General features: G+C 42.6%; 1 protein-coding gene across 2 annotated transcripts; it reads right to left on the reverse strand.

Moving 5' to 3' along the window:
- Positions 1-1317: 1317 nt before the first annotated feature.
- On the reverse strand, positions 1318-19777 carry LOC124005952 (H(+)/Cl(-) exchange transporter 5). Of its 2 annotated transcripts, none has more exons than XM_046315602.1 (13): positions 19720-19777; positions 18959-19093; positions 18653-18801; positions 8564-8663; positions 8248-8435; positions 8021-8143; positions 7716-7922; positions 7158-7238; positions 6469-7011; positions 6135-6321; positions 5399-5797; positions 4484-4700; positions 1318-3550 (listed from the first exon to the last, which is right to left on the reverse strand). In XM_046315602.1, exons 1-13 carry the CDS (start codon positions 19763-19765, stop codon positions 3460-3462), a joined length of 2466 nt encoding a protein of 821 aa, XP_046171558.1. In that variant the 5' UTR covers positions 19766-19777; the 3' UTR covers positions 1318-3459. The 2 variants fall into 2 exon arrangements, with proteins under 2 accessions (XP_046171558.1, XP_046171563.1); XM_046315607.1 differs by lacking the exon at positions 19720-19777 and adding an exon at positions 19496-19633.
- Positions 19778-21697: the final 1920 nt, after the last annotated feature.

A 21697-nucleotide genomic window follows, 5' to 3' on the forward strand; every position in this document is an offset into this window, starting at 1 on the left:
ACTGGTTTTCCAATTAACGCCCCTACCTTTTTTCGAAGGTATCTGTGACCAACAGATGCATATCTGTATTCCTAGTCATGTGAAATCTATAGATTACGACCTAATGAATTTATTTCAGTTGACTGATTTCCCTATATGAGCTGTAACTCAGTGAAATCTTTGAAATTGTTGCATGTTACATTTATATTTTTGTTCAGTATAGATTACACATTTTCCTGACAAGTCTGTGGACAGACTTTAAATCATCCCATGGTTGATTTAGTGCACAGGCCATTTATACAACTGGCTCACAGGTGGCTTGGCATCAACAACTCTACATTAGAATGGAGGGGTGTGGGCGAATTGGCATCACACTTTGGTACTGAAGCACAATCACTAATAAGTATCACCAGCACTGAGGGAAGAGCCCATTAGAAAGACAAAGGATGTGTGAATTCTCCCCAAACACTGTAATGTAGAGGTATACAGCACTACCAGCTACCAGAGGCAACTAAAGCCCTGGTGTCCATAAGGAACCACTCTTCCTTTCTGATAAACAAGAACTCATTCAGCAGGAGGGTTCTTTTAGTGTTGAATGTACCTATTGACAATATCATTACAAGCTTCTGTGGTGGATGTGGTTTCATAACTGTAGTTAATTATGGATAAGAAACAAACAATGGGCTCGAGGGGTAAAAACAAGGAACAATTAACTTCTTGTTGATCCTGCCCTTATCTTTTAATTTGAACAAAATCTTTAAGGGGTGTCAGTAAGGCTACAAGGGATTTTGGTAATGGCCCTCTTGGGAGACCTTCATTATACTGAGAATTCTGCTATTTCTTCTGCTTAGAAATTAACTGCAGTAATTACTGAGGTGGGGGGGGGTCAGTAACAACTTTTGTGTTGCTCTTCACTGTGGGTGGAGGTATTACGGATTACCGCGGTTAACCATAGTTGTACTATTCTTTAGTCATACAAAGAATCCCGAGCTGGACAGTAGAACACTAAGTATAGTCTGAGACAAGTTTGAACTTCCTGTTAAGCACTCTGTAGACTCATATCCTAAAATGTGTTGACGGCAATGTTTAAAAAAAGTGACTTTTCTTGACTGTGTATCTGACTATTGCTTGAAACAATAAACAAGATTTTCTGTCAAGACTTCTTCACTTTCTCATGATGGGCATGGAAGGCCACCCAGGCCGTTCACCGACAGCAGTGAGTCATACTCTGGTTAGACCCTCAGGGATAGACTTAACGGGTTCATGATGTTGGGAGTGAGAATGACTCCAAACTCGTGTACTGTACTTGTACATGAATAGAGCACATATCTATTCATGTGAAAGTTAACATGGTTTTAATTCATAGCAAAGTGGAAATGACAGGGGGAATAAATTAATCATCTTTCACATTTTTGAATCTCAGTTGCACCTCTTTACATGAGATGGTAGTGATACAAAACCATTGCAGATGGTAGTGATACAAAACCATTGCAGATAGCATAAATACTAATACATACAGACACACAGTTTAATAATGTAACTCTAGCTACACCCCCCCCCGAACAAAAAACCTGATAAGTACTTTATTTGTAAATAAAGTGCATTAAAAATTAAATATGAGACCCTACATTTAAAATTAACTACGGTATACAAGTAATACAACAATGGAGACACACTTCTGGATAAAACAGGGTGTCAACGAATCCATAAACCTAGCTGGCCACCATCAACCTGCTCAAGGTAAAAGTGAGATTTGAGCATTCCTCGCAGGGCAGGTTCCTCAGCTCGGTTCGCGTTTAAGAGCGTACGCTACACTTCAGTCGCTCATTCTTAGTGTGGACTTTGACGTCGTACGACAACGAGGGTCTCGTGAGACGGTAAGAGAATGAGTTAAGAGGGAGAAAGAAAGAGATCCAGAGTTCTTCACTCGTGTTGACAGGCCAGTCCTCTCTCTAGATCGGTCAGCCCTTGCCTGGGGCTTTAGCAAGAAGACAAGGAAGTGAGCGCAACAAGAACACGTGTGCCCCTCTCAGACCATGGACAGACGAGGAGATAACAGGAAGACGATATGAGGTGTGACATACTGGAGACCTCTTCCTCCTCTCGATCACTCCATAATACACCAACACTGATCTTGTCCATGACCTCAGACTGCCTGTTAAGACTGATCATCACTGACTTGATGAATGTGTAGTGTGCTGGATAAAGTGATCGGTGTACTTGTGATGCAAGTATATGGGCGCAATAAATACTAGTCATGAAGCTCAGAAATATAGGGGTGCGTCTTCAAAATGAGTAATGCATATTTTCATGGTTGCACTTTTGAGCGTTACTGATCAGTTGATCAAGTTTAGTAATCAGTCATTCCTGGATTGCACCGGGCCTTTTGGTGATATTTGCAGGACAAAAAAAATTGACTTCGCTGCGGCAATTCTGACATTTTGCATGTGCTGATGAGGGAAGCATTTTGTTGACGTGTGGCTTGATTGAACCACATTACACGGTAAATGTGCAGTGATTGGCTGAAATTCACTGTTTGCCCTGCGGTGATGGGTCAGTTTAACGCAATAATTAGACTGTTTCACGTGGAAATTGTGCGGTGATTGGTCAAATGTGCAAGCCATCGCATAATATGCCAAATTGACTTAGCAAAAAAAGAAGAATCGATAGCAGAATTCTGGAGAGACTGAGCCGGTTAGTGCTGGTTAGCGCACAGTAGTGCCTCCCTGTGGTCAAAGAGGATAACCACAGCACGCATGTTTCCGAGGAAGGTTATTTTAGTCTGTAATAGTGTGTCTGTCATCTCCTGGTCTGTTTTCAAAACCACCACCCATTACATGACAACAACAAAAAGACAATGCCAAAGAAACATACATTTCTTTGGAGCTAAAGTGTTTAGCTATTACAACCGGGAAAAAGACTTAAACACCGACATAAATATGTCAGGCAGACAGTAACTTCACACTTTCAACTGTGATTGATAGGTTGAAGCTGATTATTTCCACTCCTAGCTTAGTGATTGTATGGCGGTTAAGTTTTCAAATGGCAGTGGTTTGGCTTGTACCTCAGGATTCCAGACTTGGTCTCAGCTCCTTTAGGATCCTTGGTAGCTCTAGGAGACACATGCTATACCTGAACAGCTGACGAGGAAGACCACTCCTGCCTACACGGCCAAGGGGAAAAAAATGTTTCTCCCAGTTACTGACGGTCATTTAATAAGCCATAGACTTTTTCCTAAATCCAGTTCATCGTTTGGGTCAATCCTGGAAAGCCAGCTTGCTGTTGAAGTGCAATGAATTCTCTGCCTCTATAGTTCTAATGAAGCGGTCAGTTGTCACTGTAATGCTTTCAAAAGTGGGAGGAAATCCACTAGTTAGACATGAACATAGTGCAATGGAGTTGGCCTGGAGACCGGCCTGGGTAAAAGCTGTGGTTCCACAGTGGTGTCTGGCCAAAGGTTCTGCAGCTGGTACTGAAGCATCAGTTGAAGAGGATCGAGTCTGGGTCCCGGTTGGCTATCTGGGCCACGTGCTTCAGAATGTCCTTCTTTGTGATAATCCCCAGCAACCGACTGCAAGATAGACAGGGACAAAATGTCAGAGGTCTGGACTTCTTACCATATACAAACTCTTTTACATAAATAAGTTCTGTCACTTTTTTCTTGGGGTTTTTGTCTGTTTCTTGGGGTTTCTGTTCAGTTCTACTCATGAATGTACACTACCATTCAAAAGTCTGGGGTCACATAGAAATGTCCTTGTTTTTGAAGAAAAGCACAAAAAAAGTACCATTAAAATAACATAAAATTGATCAGAAAAACAGTGTAGACATTGTTAAGGTTGTAAATGACTATTGTAGTTGGAAACGGCTGATTTTTAATGGAATATCTACATAGGCGTACAGAGGCCCATTATCAGCATAATGGGTAATGAGTAGTACATAGCGTTGTACGAGATATTCAGTTTCTTTGCAATTTCTCGCACGCAAAAGCCTTCATTTCTCAGAACAAGAATAGACTGAAGAGTTTCAGAAGAAAGTCATTTGTTTCTGGCCATTTTGAGCCTGTAATCGAACCCACAAATGCTGATTCCCCAGATACTCAACTAGTCTAAAGACCTCCAGTTTTATTGCTTCTTTAATCAGGACAACAGTTTTCAGCTGTGCTAACATAATTGCAAAAGGGTTTTCTAATGATCAGTTAGTCTTTTAAAATGATAAACTTGGATTAGCTGACACAACGTACCATTGGAACACAGGAGTGATCATGGGCCTCTGTACGTCTATGTAGATATTCCATTAAAAAGCAGCCGTTTCCAGCTACAATAGTCATTTACAACATTAACAATGTCTGCACTGTATTTCTGATCAATTTGATGTTATTTTAAAGGACCAGAAAATGTGCTTTTCTTTCAAAAACAAGGACATTTCTAAGTGATCCCAAACTTTTGAACGGCAGTGTATAGTAGTGGTTCCTAGCTACATAGCTAGTTCTCAGTAGCAACTTCACCCATTGTGTGTGATGAGGCATTGGCGCAGGCCCAGCTTCCTGAAGATGTCCACCACAATGTCCATGGCGGTGTGGTCTGTGACAGTGAAGGGACTAAGGTCCATGATGCCCCGAAGCTTCAGAGGAGGGGGGCTGCTGGGGGGCTGAGGGGGCGTGTACTCCGTGAAGAAGATCCTCGAGGTGCTCACTATCCCATCCTGACGCTGTCTGGCGTTATCTGAGAGAGGGGAGAGAGGGTTTTTACAGAGGAGTGGCAGAGACAAATACACTGCTAATGACATTGAGAACATTTACATAATAATTAGTAATAATTAGATATTAAACTGATTACGGCAGAAGGCAGATTACATTAGTCATGTTAACACCTTACTCCGCTTATCTTAAAATTAAAACACCCGTTTTTCTTTTCTTTTTTTCAAATCTTTTGAAATATTAGGACATGTAAACACCTTAATCAGTGTTCCAGCGTTATATTTGATCTACGGATGTGCCAGCACCAGCTGAGCCAGCCTCCCTCTCTAGTGCGAGTGTAGTTGAGCTCAGAACAACTGAATGTACGCATCTTAGAAATAGTTTGAACATACAAAGTTTGTAAGCCCCGACTCAAATATGCGTTCCAAAAATAACAAGCCCGCTGTGGAAACAAAAGTTTATTTTGATTTGCCCATTTTCGGCATTGATCAGTGCCACCAGGTAGCCTGATTTCAGAATGTGTCCGTGAAAACAAGACAATTAGGGAAATCGTTCTTCTTGCAAAGCACGTAAACGTTTGAATCAAACCATCACATTCACCTGACTATCCACGATAATTGCCTTATTGTGTCCATGTAACCACACTCAGTTATGATGACAATGAACGTGTTGGTCAAAAGCCAGCACCAAGCACGACACAGGACGATGACCCATCATCCATACCTATGGAGATGGTGAGGTCCCTGCGCAGCACGAAGCCCACCAGGCGCTGGGACTCATGGGAGACCACCACGGGGAAACCGCTGTAGGTGGTCTCTGTGATCATGGTCTCCACGTCCTCTACCGTCATGCCGTCCTGGGTCAGTACGGAGAGCGGCGGGTCACTGCGACGCGGCCGCATCACGTCCATGGCGAGGGTCTTATGGCCAAACTCCTCCTTGGCCTCCAGGAAGGGGTAACCGTTGAGGCGGATGTGTGCCTCGTAGATTCCCTCGCGCCCGATGGCGTCCGCCACCCACTTGCTGGTCATGGCCGTGGCCATCAGGGGCACGATGTACTCCAGCCCTCCGGTCAGCTCGAACATGATGACCACCAGGGATACGGTCATGCGGGTCACCCCACCTGTGGGCACAGAGAGAAGGCTGGAGGCAGAAGTCTCGAGGCTATGCCTCATGTCGACATTTAACCAGGAACAAAGGAGTTCAGAGTAAAGACAAAACCAAGTGAAGAAACCACTCGTAGACATGCAAGGTGCCAACATACAGCACTCTTGCAGGCCTTACCTAAGCAATCAGCAGGCCTTACCTAAGCAATCAGCAGGCCTTACCTAAGCAAGCAGCAGGCTTTACCTAAGCAAGCAGCAGGCCTTACCTAAGCAAGCAGCAGGCCTTACCTAAGCAAGCAGCAGGCCTTACCTAAGCAAGCAGCAGGCCTTACCTAAGCAAGCAGCAGGCCTTACCTAAGCAAGCAGCAGCCCCCACCATGGCGTAGAGGCCTGGGGTGATGCAGTCAGCACCAGGAGAACACCAGCCCCTGAAGATCGCCCAGTCATGGTGGTAGTAGGCCAACTGCTCCATGCCTATACCCAGCAGCCTGCCTGCAATCGCCCCCACCGCCATACTAGGAATGAACAGCCCGGAAGGAACCTGGAGGAACGGAAAGACATGATTTATAGAAAAGACTCAAATCCCATGGAAGAGCTCGCATTGAAATCATACAAGTAAGCGGTGACATCTCTAGACAGATGTGCCATACAGACAGGCTACGGTAGAAGGAACAAGGTCCTCTCATACCTTCATGCCGAAGGTAACCACGGTGATGAGCATCTTAAAGACAAGGGCCAGGGACAGCTGCCACATGGCCGTGTAGACGTCATCTCCAGCTGGACGGTCCGGCAGCTCGTTGCTGCTCTTGGTGACGTTGGCGTTGTCATAGTTACACAGCTTGGAGGAGTCCAGCAGGCCACAGTCGTTGAAGAGCTCAGAGATGAGCTCGCTGGTGCTGGTGCGGGTGTAGCTGTTAGGGAAAGCCACCACCGCCGTGACTGCGGTGACAACCAGCACCTCCAGGACCGGGTAGTGGCCCAGCCACGTGGTCTTACGCCGCCGACACCACGCAATGTTGGCTCGGATGAAGAAGGCGCCCCAGATGCCGCCGAAGATGCCAAGGAGGACGAAGGGTATGAGCTCCAGGAGGTGCCAGGGGGTGTGGAACTCCACGTAGAACAGCACCAGGCGGCTGTTGCCAAACGGGTTGATGGAGCGCAGGGTGAAGGCTGCCACCAGGGCCGCGAAGAACGACCGCCACAGGGTCTTCAGAGGGAAGTAGTAGCTCACCTGAAAGGATCATGAGGAGTAGGACAGTTACCATAGACAAATGTCAACATTTGAATTGAATGTTCAATTTAACTTGAAGAGTAGTTCAACTTGAATCAGAAAGCACATGGCTTCTTCTTCTTATGCAAATCTAAGGCATTTCTCACCTCTTCCAGACTGAAGAGCACTCCTCCTATGGGGGCACCAAAAGCCACAGACACACCAACGGCAGCAGCAGCAGACAGAACCTGACACAAACAACCAAGGAGAAGGTGGTGATCAGTGTGTCCTTACGCTAAGACTTTATAACACAGCACGGCAACAAAGCTGAATAACAGCTCATATAATGCTGTGAATCAACTGCAAATATCTCAGGCGCAGTGCTAACAGAATTGAGAACGATAATTGCTGGCACTGCACTTCCATTCATACTAGCTCGCTGTGGCAGGGGAGAACAAGCATCACCCAGGGGTATATGTTTATTGAAATCGTAAACCCACAAGACCATCTACAGGCTATTTATAATTTCATGGGGGTTTCCCGTGCGGAGTCTGACTTGAGGCTCTCTCAAATTCTTTTGACACGGTGTCAAGGCAAAACAACATCAGTGTTCCTAGTTTTTGGAATTTGTTTCAGCTCCATGAAAAAGATTGTCAAAGGTTAACCTGTCCATCCATATAAAATGTGCAAATGTTTGTGAATAGCCCACTGCTATTGTTCCTCACCTCTCTGCGCTTGGCCTCGTTCTTACGGTACTTGGTGAACAGGTGGCATAGGATGTTGCCACAGCAGCAGGCCACGTGGACCAGGGGCCCCTCCTTCCCCAGGCTGAGCCCCGACGACACAGCCAGGACCAGGGTGATGGTCTTGATGATCAGCGTCCACTTCCCCAGGTACCCTCGGATGATGAACCCACTCAATATGGTTTTGATCTGGGAGAGAAAATAAATATCACGGGTAAATGAACCACATCATTTGTCCTCTTTCAAAAGACATATCAAACAAGGCAAGAGGCATAAAGTAGTCGTACCTCTGGGATTCCAGAGCCACAGGCATAGGGGGCGAAGGCCCTGACCAGTGTCACAGCCAGAAAGGCGAATAGTAGAGCCCAGCACACGTACATTAGGTAGTTCGTAATGTACGCAAAGGGACCCTGCAGAGAGAAATTTCACAATAAGACTGACCAAAATAAATCACGTAAAACAAAAACAATGGCTCGAGTAATACAATTTTAATAATAATAATAATAATACCCACCTCTGTCGTGCCAACGATGAGCTCGGCCCAGCTTTTCCACTGGGGACACTTGTCCCTCTCCTGGAAGGTGGTCTCGTTGGAGGTCCAACAGCAGTGCTCATGGTTGAACCAGAACCCGTTCAGACAAACCCCTTCCTTGAGGTCTGTCATCCAGTGGGCTGATATGTCGATCCCACCTGCCAAAGCACCTGGAATAGACCACAAGGTAAAATGACTAACACTATCAATGGTTTCCAGGGTGTTGCTGTGAGGGGTTTAGTAGAAGGAATCAAATGAAAAAGTCTAATGATAAACATTTGTATCCGTTTAGACTGACCTGACATGAGTCCGATCAGCAGCATGAGCAGCCATCCAGAGAAGGCATCACTGACACTCTTCACCAGCGCCCATGTGGACTCTTTGCTTTTACTGGTAATCTACAGAGAAAGACGTAAATATTCAGCTGGGCTGAAGTGCGATTCGGTATTCCCTTTTTCCATTGTTCACATTCACTCTTCCAAGATCTCATCGAGCCAATCGAACCCAATACTGACATTGACAAATTAAACAGAGAATTGGAAGAATAAAGAAAGAGACTGGACAATTATTGCATTCTATTGGAGTATCTCTCAGGGGCCTAGAATTAACAATTCTCCCTGCTTTTGTCTTAGACAGTCATTTAATGCAGAGACAGGACAATATTTTGAACAAATGCTCTCTAGATTCTCATGTTGCTCGTCATTGCAAAGACTAAAGCAGAGATAGAGATAATGTGACAGAGTGCTACTACAGAGTGATTTTTTTAACCCTTTTTGCTCCCCAATTTCATGGTATCCAATTGGTAGTTACAGTCTTGTCTCATCGCGGCCTCGGGAGAGGCGAAGGTCGAGAGCCGTGCGTCCTCCGAAACACAACCCAACCAAGCCGCACCACTTCTTGACACAATGCCCACTTAACCCGGAAGCCAGCTGCACCAATGTGTCGGAGGAAACACTGGTGACCATGTCAGCGTGCACCTGGCGACCGTGTCAGCATGCACTGCGCCCGGCCAACAGCAGGAATCGCTAGTGTGCGATAGGACAAGGATATTCCTGCCGGCCAAACCCTGCCCAAACCTGGACAACGCTGGGCCAATTGTGTGCCTCCCCATGGGTCTCCAGGTCGCGACACAGAACCCAGAATCTCTAGTGGCAAAGCTAGCACTGTGATGCAGTGCCTTAGACGACTGCGCCACTCGGGAGCCCTACTACAGAGTGCTCACGCCACTTCCTGTTGAACGCAGAACGAGGGAGAGCTCTATTTGATGTTTTGGAAAGTTTTGAAAATCTATTGAAAAAGTTTGGTTAATAGCTTTTGAGTTTGGATCCCGTGACACGGTTGACATCAGTTGCTGAAACCACTACTATCTGTCCTGTGATCCTACCGACCAATGCCGGGTCTGAGGAGCTGCTTGGCGTAGAAAGTAGCCCAGTTGCTAGCTAGCTAGCTAGACAGCTGCCTATCAAGCAAGCAGGGTTTTCTTGAGGGCTTGAACGCAGCCTGTAACGAGGTTAGCCATTGTGGCTGGGGCTGCGGATTTGCCTGGGCTTGTGACTGGTTAGATCACTGCTGTTTCTTGTTGTGTTCAATCTACCCTGTGACCTGCCCTGTCTGGAACTGCGAGGAGTGACAGTTAAACCTACATTGCTACCATGACAAAGACCAAGCCAGCAGGAGTACCACTGAGGATAGTGGTGTCTATCACAGGTGAAGGATATTTCAAATGAACAGAAAGGAGTTCTACCAGCAGTTGTTACAACAAAAAAATTGCTTCAGGTTTTTGGCCAAATACTGATGGAGTCAACTAATAAAAGAATAGAAGACCTGACCAGAGAGGTTCAGGACCTGAAGAACAATTTGCAGTTCTCCCAGGGTCAGCTCGATGAGTTTAAACATGAGAACGGGAAGATGACAGCAATCTGTAAGCCATTGCGAGAGAACATCAGTTCTGTATGTGAATCCATGATGACAATGACAGAGAAATCAGACTCTCGAGGGAAAATCAAGGCAGAACAACACTGTTGCGGACGGAATTGCGGAAACTCCACATGAGATCTGGACGAAGTCGGAGGACAAAGTGAGGGAATTGATCTCGGGGGAATCTAAAGACGGATCACAGGAAGATTGAGGTGGAGCATGCCCACAGGAAACCCACCACTGGCCCAGGCCGAGAGTGGTCAAGTTCCTGAGGTTCAAGGACAAGGTAGCTGTTCTAGAAAGAGCCAAGAACATGATCGGAAGGTACATCTTCCTTAACGAGGACTATCCTGAAGCTCTGCGCCAGAAGAGGAAAGAACTTATCCCAGTCATGAAAGCTGCCAGAGTGAATGGGGACATTACTTACATCTGCTATGACAGGCTCATTGTCCCAAAAGCCTGGAAGGGATGAGAGAGCCAAGCCTACGTGTTCATAGCTTTCAACCCTGCAGCGCACACACACCCACTTACATCAGCCTGCTTAGTTTGCTCTTTTCTGTATTATGTCTATCTCTGATATTCCACCCAGGAAAGGGCTGAAAATAGCCCATATTAGTATATGTAGCCTTAGAAATAAGGTAAATAAAATCACAAACTTGCTAACATCAGATAATATACATATATTAGCCATTTCTGAGACTCACTTAGATAATTCATTTGATTATACAGAAGTAGCAATAAAAGGATATAACATCTATAGAAGAGACAGAAATGCTTATGGGGGCAGTGTTGCTGTATATACAGTTGAAGTCGGAAGTTTACATATACCATAGCCAATTACATTTAAACTCAGTTTTTCACAATTCCTGACATTTAATCAGAGTAAAAATTCCCTGTCTAGGTCAGTTAGGATCACCACTTTATTTTAAGAATGTGACATTTCAGAATAATAGTAGAGCGAATGATTTATTTCAGCTTTTATTTCTTTCATCACATTCCCAGTGGGTCAGAAGTTTACATACACTCAATTAGTATTTGGTAACATTGCCTTTAAATTGGTTAACTTGGTTCAAACATTTCGGGTAGCCTTCCACAAGCTTCCCACAATAAGTTGGGTGAATTTTGGCCCATTCCTCCTGACAGAGCTGGTTTAACTGAGTCAGGTTTGTAGGCCTCCTTACAGAGAGATTCTTGATGAAACCTGCTCCAGAGAGCTCAGGACCCCCACGGTTTTATGACAGTTGTAAATACCTGCAGGAAAACTCTCTCTCCCACTCTTTCAGAAATGGAAGTTAAATCACTGTGTTACCACAGAGAAACGTTGCAGTACGGTAACATCAAAAGTTTGAATAATGAAAGAATATTTCTGTAATCCAAACAGTTGGAAGGGTCCTTAAAGAACAATCATGTTGAATTCATTACTAATTTGTGATGTAACTAAAGACAGTGGAACAACATCACTACCTCTGAATGTGTATATTCCCCAGTGATCAGATTCACATCGAGATGTTGTGGAACTTAAGATGATTAAATATGAAACTATTTGTGAGAAGACGTAATGTGATGTTAGCCTTCTAAATTAGATAATTGTTTTTCATATGATGTCTTAACCTGTCAGTGAGCAAGGCCACGTGAGCACAGACATTATGCCAAACGTCATGGAATGCCCCTTTTTCCAGAGTGCATAAAACCCCTTTGTGAAGAATTAACATACAGTGGGGAGAACAAGTATTTGATACACTGCCGATTTTGCAGGTTTTCCTACTTACAAAGCATGTGGAGGTCTATAATTTTTTTATCATATGTACACTTCAACTGTGAGAGACGGAATCTAAAACAAAAATCCATAAAATCACATTGTATGATTTTTAAGTAATTAATTTGCATTTTATTGCATGACATAAGTATTTGATACATCAGAAAAGCAGAACTTAATATTTGGTACAGAAACCTTTGTTTGCAATTACAGAGATCATACGTTTCCTGTAGTTCTTGACCAGGTTTGCACACACTGCAGCAGGGATTTTGGCCCTCTCCTCCAGAGAGTGGGCCAGACCTTCTCCGGATCCTTCAGGTTTCGGGGCTGTCGCTGGGCAATATGGACTTTCAGCTCCCTCCAAAGATTTTCTATTGGGTTCAGGTCTGGAGACTGGCTAGGCCACTCCAGAACCTTGAGGTGCTTCTTAAGGAGCCACTCCTTAGTTGCCCTGGCTGTGCGTTTCGGGTCGTTGTCATGCTGGAAGACCCAGCCACGACCCATCTTCACTGCTCTTACTGAGGGAAGGAGGTTGTTGGCCAAGATCCCGCGAAACATGGCCCCATCCATCCTCCCCTCAATACGGTGCAGTCGTCCTGTCCCCTTTGCAGAAAAGCATCCCCAAAGAATGATGTTTCCACCTCCATGCTTGACGGTTGGGATGGTGTTCTTGGGGTTGTACTCATCCTTCTTCTTCCTCCAAACACGGCAAGTGGAGTTTAGACCAAAAAGCTCTATTTTTGTCTCATCAGACCACATGACCTTCTCCCATTCCTCCTTTGGATCACCCAGATGGTCATTGGCAAACTTCAGACGGGCCTGGACATGCGCTGGCTTGAGCAGGGGGACCTTGTGTGCGCTGCAGGATTTTAATTCATGACGGCGTAGTGCGTTACTAATGGTTTTCTTTGAGACTGTGCTCCCAGCTCTCTTCAGGTCATTGACCAGGTCCTGCCATGTAGTTCTGGGCTGATCCCTCACCTTCCTCATGATCATTGATGCCCCACGAGGTGAGATCTTGCATGGAGCCCCAGACCAAGGGTGATTGGCCGTCATCTTGAACTTCTTCCATTTTCTAATAATTGCGCCAACAGATGTTGCCTTCTCACCAAGCTGCTTGCCTATTGTCCTGTAGCCCATCCCAGCCTTGTGCAGGTCTACAATTTAATCCTGATGTCCTTACACAGCTCTCTGGTCAAATGAATTACTTTAAAATCATACAATGTGATTTTCTGGATTTTTGTTTTAGATTCTGTCTCTCACAGTTGAAGTGTACCTATAATACAAATTACAGACCTCTACATGCTTTGTAAGTAGGAAAACCTGCAAAATCGGCAGTGTATCAAATACTTGTTCTCCCCACTGTATCAGACCAGCGGGACCGACAGCGTGAGCTGGAAGGTACAAAATAGTTAGACACTCGGAAACTTTCAACAGAGAAGAAGAAAATCTCTACAGCTCCATGCTCTCTGGTCTATAGCTACATGTTGAAATGGTTGGCAATTTAAATGGCTACCACTCTATAGACCAGTTACGAGCAGCGCCAGCTGAATACATTACAAATTAGGGATGCATGATATAAAATCTGTGAACATATCTGAATCGGCCGGAATTAGCTAAAAATGCCAACATCGGCATCGGCCCGATGTCTAGTTTAACAGCGATGTGCATACCTATATAATCCAGCCACCTATATAGCCACGTCAAATGCTGCGCTTCACGTGCAGCACAGCATTCCTAACATAGCCCACAATGTCTGCTGTGTGGACTGAGCAGTTGAAAGAGTAAGAACATTTCAGCGAGACAACTCAAAGGTGAAGGCCATTAACGCCATGATAATGGAATTAATTGCCCTTAACAATCGACCGTTCTCGTGGGTGAACTAATTTATTTTCATTTTACCTTTATTTAACTAGGCAAGTCAGTTATGAACAAATTCTTATTAACAATGATGGCCTATGGGACTCCCAATCACGGCCAGATGTGATACAGCCTGGATTCGAACCAGGGACTGTAGTGATGCCTCTTGCACTAAGATGCAGTGCCTTAGACCACTGTGTCCATGTGTGTGTTAACTATTTAACTGTACTAGAATGCTTAAAAGGCCGCTAAAATCAGTGCATCACTATTACAAATGGTTAAGAAATCTACAAAACGAAAGACAACACATTCACAGTCTGCAGCTGAGCGCCACTACCCAACACACATGCCAAAAGACAAAAGGAAGAACCGCAAGCATCGCACAAAACACAGGAGGGGAAGGGTGAAATGCCAGATTTTCTGTCTGAAATGCCAGTTCCCTTTGCGTTTCCTGGCAGTGAGGGACTGCTTCAAAGGCTATCACAACATGCACAAGCTACGGTGAAAGTGAAACCTCATCATCTTTACCTGGGATGTAAAACGAAGAAGAATTACCATTTTAAATAGATCAGCTCATTTCTATTTTTGCACCTTTTTTTAAGTGAAGGACACGTGTCTAACCAAGTTTGAGTTTGATAAGACTTTATGTATATCTGTTGCTTTTGTATTGTTTTTGTCAACAGTTCATTTGTATGTGGGGCCAATACATTGGATATACCGAGGCTAAACGTTCAGCTACTTTGTAGAGGTTGAAAAAAACACTTGGATATCCCCATGTATGTCCCCCGACACCACCACAATGTTTGAGAGAGGGTGGTGTTGTAGAAATGGAGTTTTATAGTGAACAATAACTTTTAGGCACATCCAGTGTACAAAAACAGTGCAATTACCACATTCAAACTCTTTGGACAGGTTGAAGGGACACTTGAACGTACCCTGGATACCCCATAACACCAGCACAATGTTTGAGTGAGGTTGATATGGTAGAAATTGTGTTTTTATACTGAACAAATAGCATTTAGGGATTGCAAATATGTAATAGAACTAGAATTATCTAATTTAGAGACATATGCCAGTTTAGAGAGGTTTAGGGACACTGGAAAAATATCCTGTGACCACACTTGACACCACTAACTAAAACATCTGCCCATTTGTAGTTGTTACAATTGAAGTGGGAAGTTTACTTACCAGACTTGTGGAGGTCTACATTTTTTTCTGAGGTCTTGGCTGATTTCTTTTGATTTTCCCATGATGTCAAGCAAAGAAACAGTGAGTTTGAAGGTAGGCCTTGAAATACACCCACAGGTACACCTCCAATTGACTCAAATTTTGTCAATTAGCTGATCGGAAGCTTAAAAAGCCATGACATCACTTTCTGGAATTTTCCAAGCTGTTTAAAGGCACAGTCAACTTAGTGTATGTAAACTTCTGACCCACTGGAATTGTGATCCAGTGAATTATAAGTGAAATCATCTGTCTGTAAACTATTGTTGGAAAAATGACTTGTATCATGCACAAAGTAGATGTCCTAACCGACTGACTATAGTTTGTTAACAAGAAATGTGTGGAGTAGTTGAAAAACCAGTTTTAATGACTCCAACCTAAGTGTATGTAAACTTCCCACTTCAACTGTATGTCTATCAATACCATTTTTTTCCTGATGTTGTTCACATGTTATATATATATATATATATATATTTAAATTGTTATTTTGTGTGTGCTTGATCTTGTGTATTCTGAACTATGCAACTCCTTTCTTCTGATTGTTTCCTCATAATCTTCCAGATGTTTTCTTTCCAAATATACCAAGTTTTGGCATGTCAGAATCATGTAAATTACATATGAATGGAAGTTACTCGTCTATCTTGGCAGAAATCTACATGTTATATTACATTTAAGAGGTTAAGGACCAAACAATTTACAGGTCGCAAATAGTTGGGAGATTTTTGATGTACCGATTCCATGGCACATGTTTTGTGTATCAGTTCATAAACCAACGCTGGATTCAAAACTTATTTTACATTTTAAATTATTATACAAAATTCTTGCAAACAATAGAATGTTATATAAATGGGGGATACAACCATCCCAGCTCTGCAGATTTTGCTGCGAAGAGACAATCATTAGATTACTTGTTTTGGTACTCCCCATATGTAGCTTGATGTTGGTCACAGGTTCAGGAAGGGCTGAAAATGTGCATTTACTTGGAGCTAACTCTTAAAATAGCACTGCTGGTTGATTTGGGAAGTCATAGTCAATTGATAAGTTGGTAAAAATGTATATAGTATGCATGAGCTGGAATTAAAAGTGTTGTTGTATGGGAGGGGTGCTAGGGTTAGGGGAAAAAATATATATTTTTTTTAAATGTTAATATTATATATATATATTATTGACAAAAATATATAAATGGGTGACTGGAAATGATGCAGACAATTACATTGTTAGAAGCCACAATATAACTGCACTATTAAAGCTGATCTACCTATTTTTTTTTAAAGAGTGAAATTGATGCCTACATTAATAACAGTGCTATAGACTAAGATTACTGAAAAGGAGGGGATTTCCTCATCACCTCTCACCCAGTATGTTCAGCTTACTATGGCCTACCTAAGATCCACAAGAAACTACCTGATCCTCCTCTGAGGCCTATAGTCTCTGGTAACGATCGTCTCACAGAACTCCTATCCCAATTTGTCAAAAAAAAAATCATTAAAAAGTGGGTTCCTTCCCTCCCAGCATTCAATACCGACACCACTGATGTGCTAAAGACCCTTGAAAATGTCCAAGTTGAATGTAATGATATACTTATAACTATGGATGTTCAAAGTCATTATACAAACATCCCCCATGCAGAAGCCCTCTCCCACTAGCTGTAGCAGATACACACCCTGAAGGTCTGCTGCCCCCTTCTGGTTTTATTTGGAAATTAACAAAAATGGCGTTTCCTATTAACTTTGTTCATTATGCTGGCTCTTTTTACCTAGAGTATGAAGAATACAATTGAACAAAGCTGAATAAAATGGAAAGAATATTTTCTCCAAACAATTTGAGGGAGTATGCACATGCAGCTAGTCTGTGCTGAGTGTTAAGAAATAAGTATTCCTATATGCTTAATTTAGAGTTATTAATGTAACTTTGGTTGTTCTACAAACGTTGGGCTATGTTTGGATTTTGAATACATTGTACGGCATAATGTGACTAATGATGATTTGAAAAAAGGTCACTTGAAAGGCATGAGCTCTGCTTTGTTTTGTTTTTTGCGCAGGCTGCATACTACATCAGTCACAATTTGACAAGCACTTGATAATGCCTAGAATTTCACAGCGGCATCCCCTTTGTGTGTCCTTAATTCACCCTAAAAGAATCCATGCAATTCGCAGCCAGTGGCCCTAGTGCCCTTCTTCCTGAGTGCTGCGAGCTCCATCACATGATCAGGTCTTTCTCACAGGCTACAAGTGAAGACAGACACGTCGGGGATGCAACTGCACGCGTCCTTATCCAATTCCAAGATGCATATTGAAGATATTGGAAGAACTGTCCACATTTATTTTTCATCAGCCAACAAGACGAGTAGGCCTAACGAACAGCAAAAGCACTCATTTTTATGGTGAAAATGATCTTCCCCAAACTTGAAACTCACACGCTGCTTATATATGTTGATTATCAATGTTACCAATGTTGATCCAAGATGGCGTAACAGTCGGATGTGTTTTTGTCTTGTCTCCTCCTGTCCCGTGTAACCATTGATTTTCCCTGTATGTTTTTTTACTACACGTGTAACTCTGTGTTGTTGTATGTGTCGAACTGCTGTGCTTTTATCTTGGCCAGGTCGCAGTTGTAAAGGAAAACTTGTTTTCAACTAGCCTACCTGGTTAAATAAAGGTTAAATAAAAAAAATATGCTAGTTAGGCTCTACACCCCTTGTAAATTGGATTAATGTGCTTAATTTTAATAAGTTATTTGGCCACTTTAGTTGTGATACAAACCTTATTAAAACATATAGGCCTACGGGCTAGGCTACATGAGGTGTGCGACTATGTTTCGAAAAAGTCCCACAAAAAAGACATTGTTTCTTATGCTGGGCATCATTCACAAGTGATAATATATTCACAAGTGATAGGCTAATATTATCCCCCACTATACTGGTCTTGATTTAACATTATTTACATATAATAAATAATATATTTGTGAAATTTGTTTCCGATTTAGAATGGACCATGATTTAGAATATACCTGCTTCGAAACAGGGGCAGCGTGAAAAAATGTAATCTATGCACTTAAATAGCGAATGGAGGACACTTTTCCCTGTGGTTTGTTTTCATGTCAGCCAGGTAAGCTATACCCCTGTAGTAAATATAAGCGAAGTTCTTAATATTAGGAACGTTGAGAAATAAATATAGTAGGCCTAGTCTATAGAAAGCTGATCCTCCTCTTTTTAGTAGAGGCCATCACTCTCTCTTTTCTCACGCAATTGCATAGTCTATTGAAATGTTGCGCAACATGAGCTCATGGACTCTCATGGAGTGTTTGATTAGATTTTCAAATACATTTGCATTCATGTCAGTGTGATTAGAGGGACAATAGAGTGCTGAGTACCAGGTAGTTAGGCTACGAATGACCAAGTTTGGTAGGCAATGAATGACCATGAGCAGCATCAGAGCATGAAGAAGCCTAATTACCATGACCGTGGAATTTGACTGCCTTCGAATTTGACTGCCTTCATGACTCAGAATGTATGCACACATGACTGTAAGTCGTTGTAAAAGGCTGTAATTATTATATATATTATGACAGTCACTGCAACAACCCTAGTTAAGAGTTAAAAGAACAAGGAAGTAAATAGTTGTAGGTCACCTCTCTGTGGCGGTCGCGGTCTTTGGACTTCTCCCGCACCCAGTCTATGGTGTTAAAGTCCTCATAGGTGCCCACCCCTGGCACCGGATCATCCAGCAGGTCCATCAGTTTAGGCACCCCGTTCACCTCCTCCATACCTGGGTTATCCCCTGGACGAGAAGGGAGAGATGTGAGGATTTAAAAGTGTCACATATTCTGGTGTGAAATAATACAAATAAAATAACACATTTGCAATACCCATGACTTGTTTTGGCACAAAAGATGTGTGTGTAAAATCAATACAACACAGACAGGCGTTGGTCTTACCAGAACATTTGTCTCGGTCCAAGGGTGGTACATCCTCTGTATTAGAGAAGTCTAACGTCGCCCCTGCTATCTCCACCATGTCCTCGTCACTTGTGCTGCTATTGTTGCAATATCCGGTGTTATCCATCGAGAATCCTAACGGAATACACACAGCATACGGTCAGGGTCCAAAAGCAGAGAGTTCAAAGGAATCATCCACCTAACTACATTCGCTAAATTAGCTACATCTGGGGGTGAGACGTGAGCTAGCTAACGTTGGCTAGTTAGCTCCGTCTGTTTTAATTTATTGTGTTCGACTGGCTGTTGTGGTTAGCTTCTAGCTAAATACTGACTGACATCAACCGGCATGGAACCTAGCTAGCTATTTATCTAACGTTAGATAGGTGGCTGGACAGCTAACTAAAGCTAAGTTAACTAGCGCGGTAGCATCAGCCACACACTCATAAACCTTGAAAGCAATAGTAAGCACAGAGCTTCCTGTGCAAGCACATACTATTGACATCATATTATTAAAATAAAACAAGTCGTTATTATTACTTCGTTGGATGGATTTCGACAGATAACTCCGCTCTATTGTTATCCTATCGGATTTTAACCGAATTCCAACAACTTCCTGCCACAACAGACATTGAGAGCGGATCCCAGATGCTAATACTGATCAGTTTATCGTTGATGTATTATTCCTTTATTTCCCCAAGGATTCTGGCTAGAAACCCGTCACAATGGAAATAGAGTAGATTTTATTTGACTATTGAACCCACCAGTACAGCAAAAAAGGATCACATTATGCCAAGTCCCCAAACTCATTGCCAATGATGATTTCCTGGGCGTCACACACAGACCTGTATATTTGCATGTATGCAGATGACAAAGTTAACAGCATTAAGTATTTGGGTGTAGGTTCATTATTGAAATCAAGCACTATTTCTTCAAGCATGCATTGTAGAAGGTTCAATGACTCCTCAAAACTGTCAACCTCATTGTTTTCTAGAAAATAAACCAAGCACAGACAATGGTGAGAGTTAGTATTCTAGTGTACCCTCGGTTGAATAAATCAGACTTTGTCCACAGTGCATATGTAGCCTAGTGACCTTTCCTTGCCATCTCTGCTTCATCTGCACCAATATTTGGACATAGGATTAAGTGAAAACAATATGATAAGTAAATCACCTTCACCAGTTCAGTACTTTCACGACAATCAATGACTGGAATGCAAGATGGTAGATAGCCAATTCAAATAAAATGTTATTGGTGACATACACATGGTTAGCAGATGTTAATGCGAGTGTAGCGAAATTTTGTCAATTGACATATAGGCTGGTCTACAGAATTAGTCTGGGGTATGAGTCAGTACAGGTCCATCAAAGCTGGGACCAAGAGACAGAAAAACAGCTTCTGTCACCAGGCCATCAGACTGTTAAAAATTGAGTCACCACCAGCCGACCCCCTGTATGTGTTTCTGCTCCAGACTCTGACATGCTTGTTATAATATTTATTGATTTACATTTTTAGGATTTGTGTGTGTTGTATTGTTAGGTATTACTACACTGTTGGAGCTAGAAACATAAGCATTTCGCTGCACTTGCATTAGCATCTGCAAAATATGTAGGAGACCCATTAAATTCTATTTGATTTTTTTATAAATCAAACCTGGTATAAAAGTCTGTGCATGGAGACGTAAAAACTTCCCAAAATGATTGTGTTTTTTATTAGTATGACAAAACATCCAAACATGTCACAACACAGGTCATGAATTACATCCTCTAAGTCACCCTGTGGATATTTTTATTCCCTATGGCTTCATTGTTTCTGGTCCTGGGGCTATTATGAATATTTATGACTAATTCTGAATAATGAGTGGAAGCTGCATGCCACAACTCATAATCCCAGTTCTTAACACGTAAATCTCTCTTTCCCCTGCCACTGCTCCACCAAAGATTAAGCTATATGAAGTCCCACTGGGCACACACTGGTTGAATCAACGTTGTTTCCACGTCATTTCAATGAAATGACGTTGAACCAATGTGGAATAGACGTTGAATTGGCGTCTGTGCCCAGTGGGGATTTACAGCTAAATTTAGGAACACAATATGTGGTAGCTGTTTATATTTTTTTGTTTTTTTTTGTGTTAAATGCATGATTCTGCTGACGCAAGATCTACTTTGATTGAACTTTTCATATTAGGGGCCAAAAGAAAAAGGAACACTCAAGTGATTTGGACTCATGGGTTATTCCATGCCAGGATGGCCCAAAGATATGTATGATGTTTTGGATCTTCCTGAAATAAAATACATAGAAAGGTCCTTTAAATAAATGGAGAAATAATTCATTAAAGTTGGAAAATGTGTGACATTTTGGCTTTACCCGGACCTTCTTTAAGACACTACAATGATGAGTCTGTAGATGAAGCCAGTCTGGGTGACATTTGAAACCTTACCATGTGCTCTGAAATATGAGGAGTGTTTATACTAATAATACAATGTCTTTTTACATACATTTAGGGATAATTAACCATATACATGTAAATATCTCAAAAGTACAATTTTTGATGTTGTTCATTTTTAGACATGTGTTTAACAATATACTCTATAAGTACATACAATTTCCAGAGTGGGCTCTCTGGTACATTTGAAGATATGACCCATGATATACATATCATTTGGCATTATAGGTCATTAATCAACCACCAGCAGAGGAAGTTCCCTTTGAATCCATTTTCTGATTCACTCTGTTGGTGGT

The sequence above is a fragment of the Oncorhynchus gorbuscha genome, linkage group LG02, assembly GCF_021184085.1.
Source record: "Oncorhynchus gorbuscha isolate QuinsamMale2020 ecotype Even-year linkage group LG02, OgorEven_v1.0, whole genome shotgun sequence".
NCBI lineage: Eukaryota > Metazoa > Chordata > Actinopteri > Salmoniformes > Salmonidae > Oncorhynchus > Oncorhynchus gorbuscha.

Excerpts from the sequence above, each read along its gene's own strand:
- LOC124005952 (XM_046315602.1), bottom strand. The coding sequence starts at position 19,765 with ATGAGTTTGGGGACTTGGCATAATGTGATCCTTTTTTGCTGTACTG. Across the intron at positions 8,144-8,247 it reads TCATCGTTGGCACGACAGAG|GGTCCCTTTGCGTACATTAC; the intron begins GTGGGTATTATT and ends TTCTCTCTGCAG. Across the intron at positions 7,923-8,020 it reads GTGGCTCTGGAATCCCAGAG|ATCAAAACCATATTGAGTGG; the intron begins GTACGACTACTT and ends TTTCTCTCCCAG.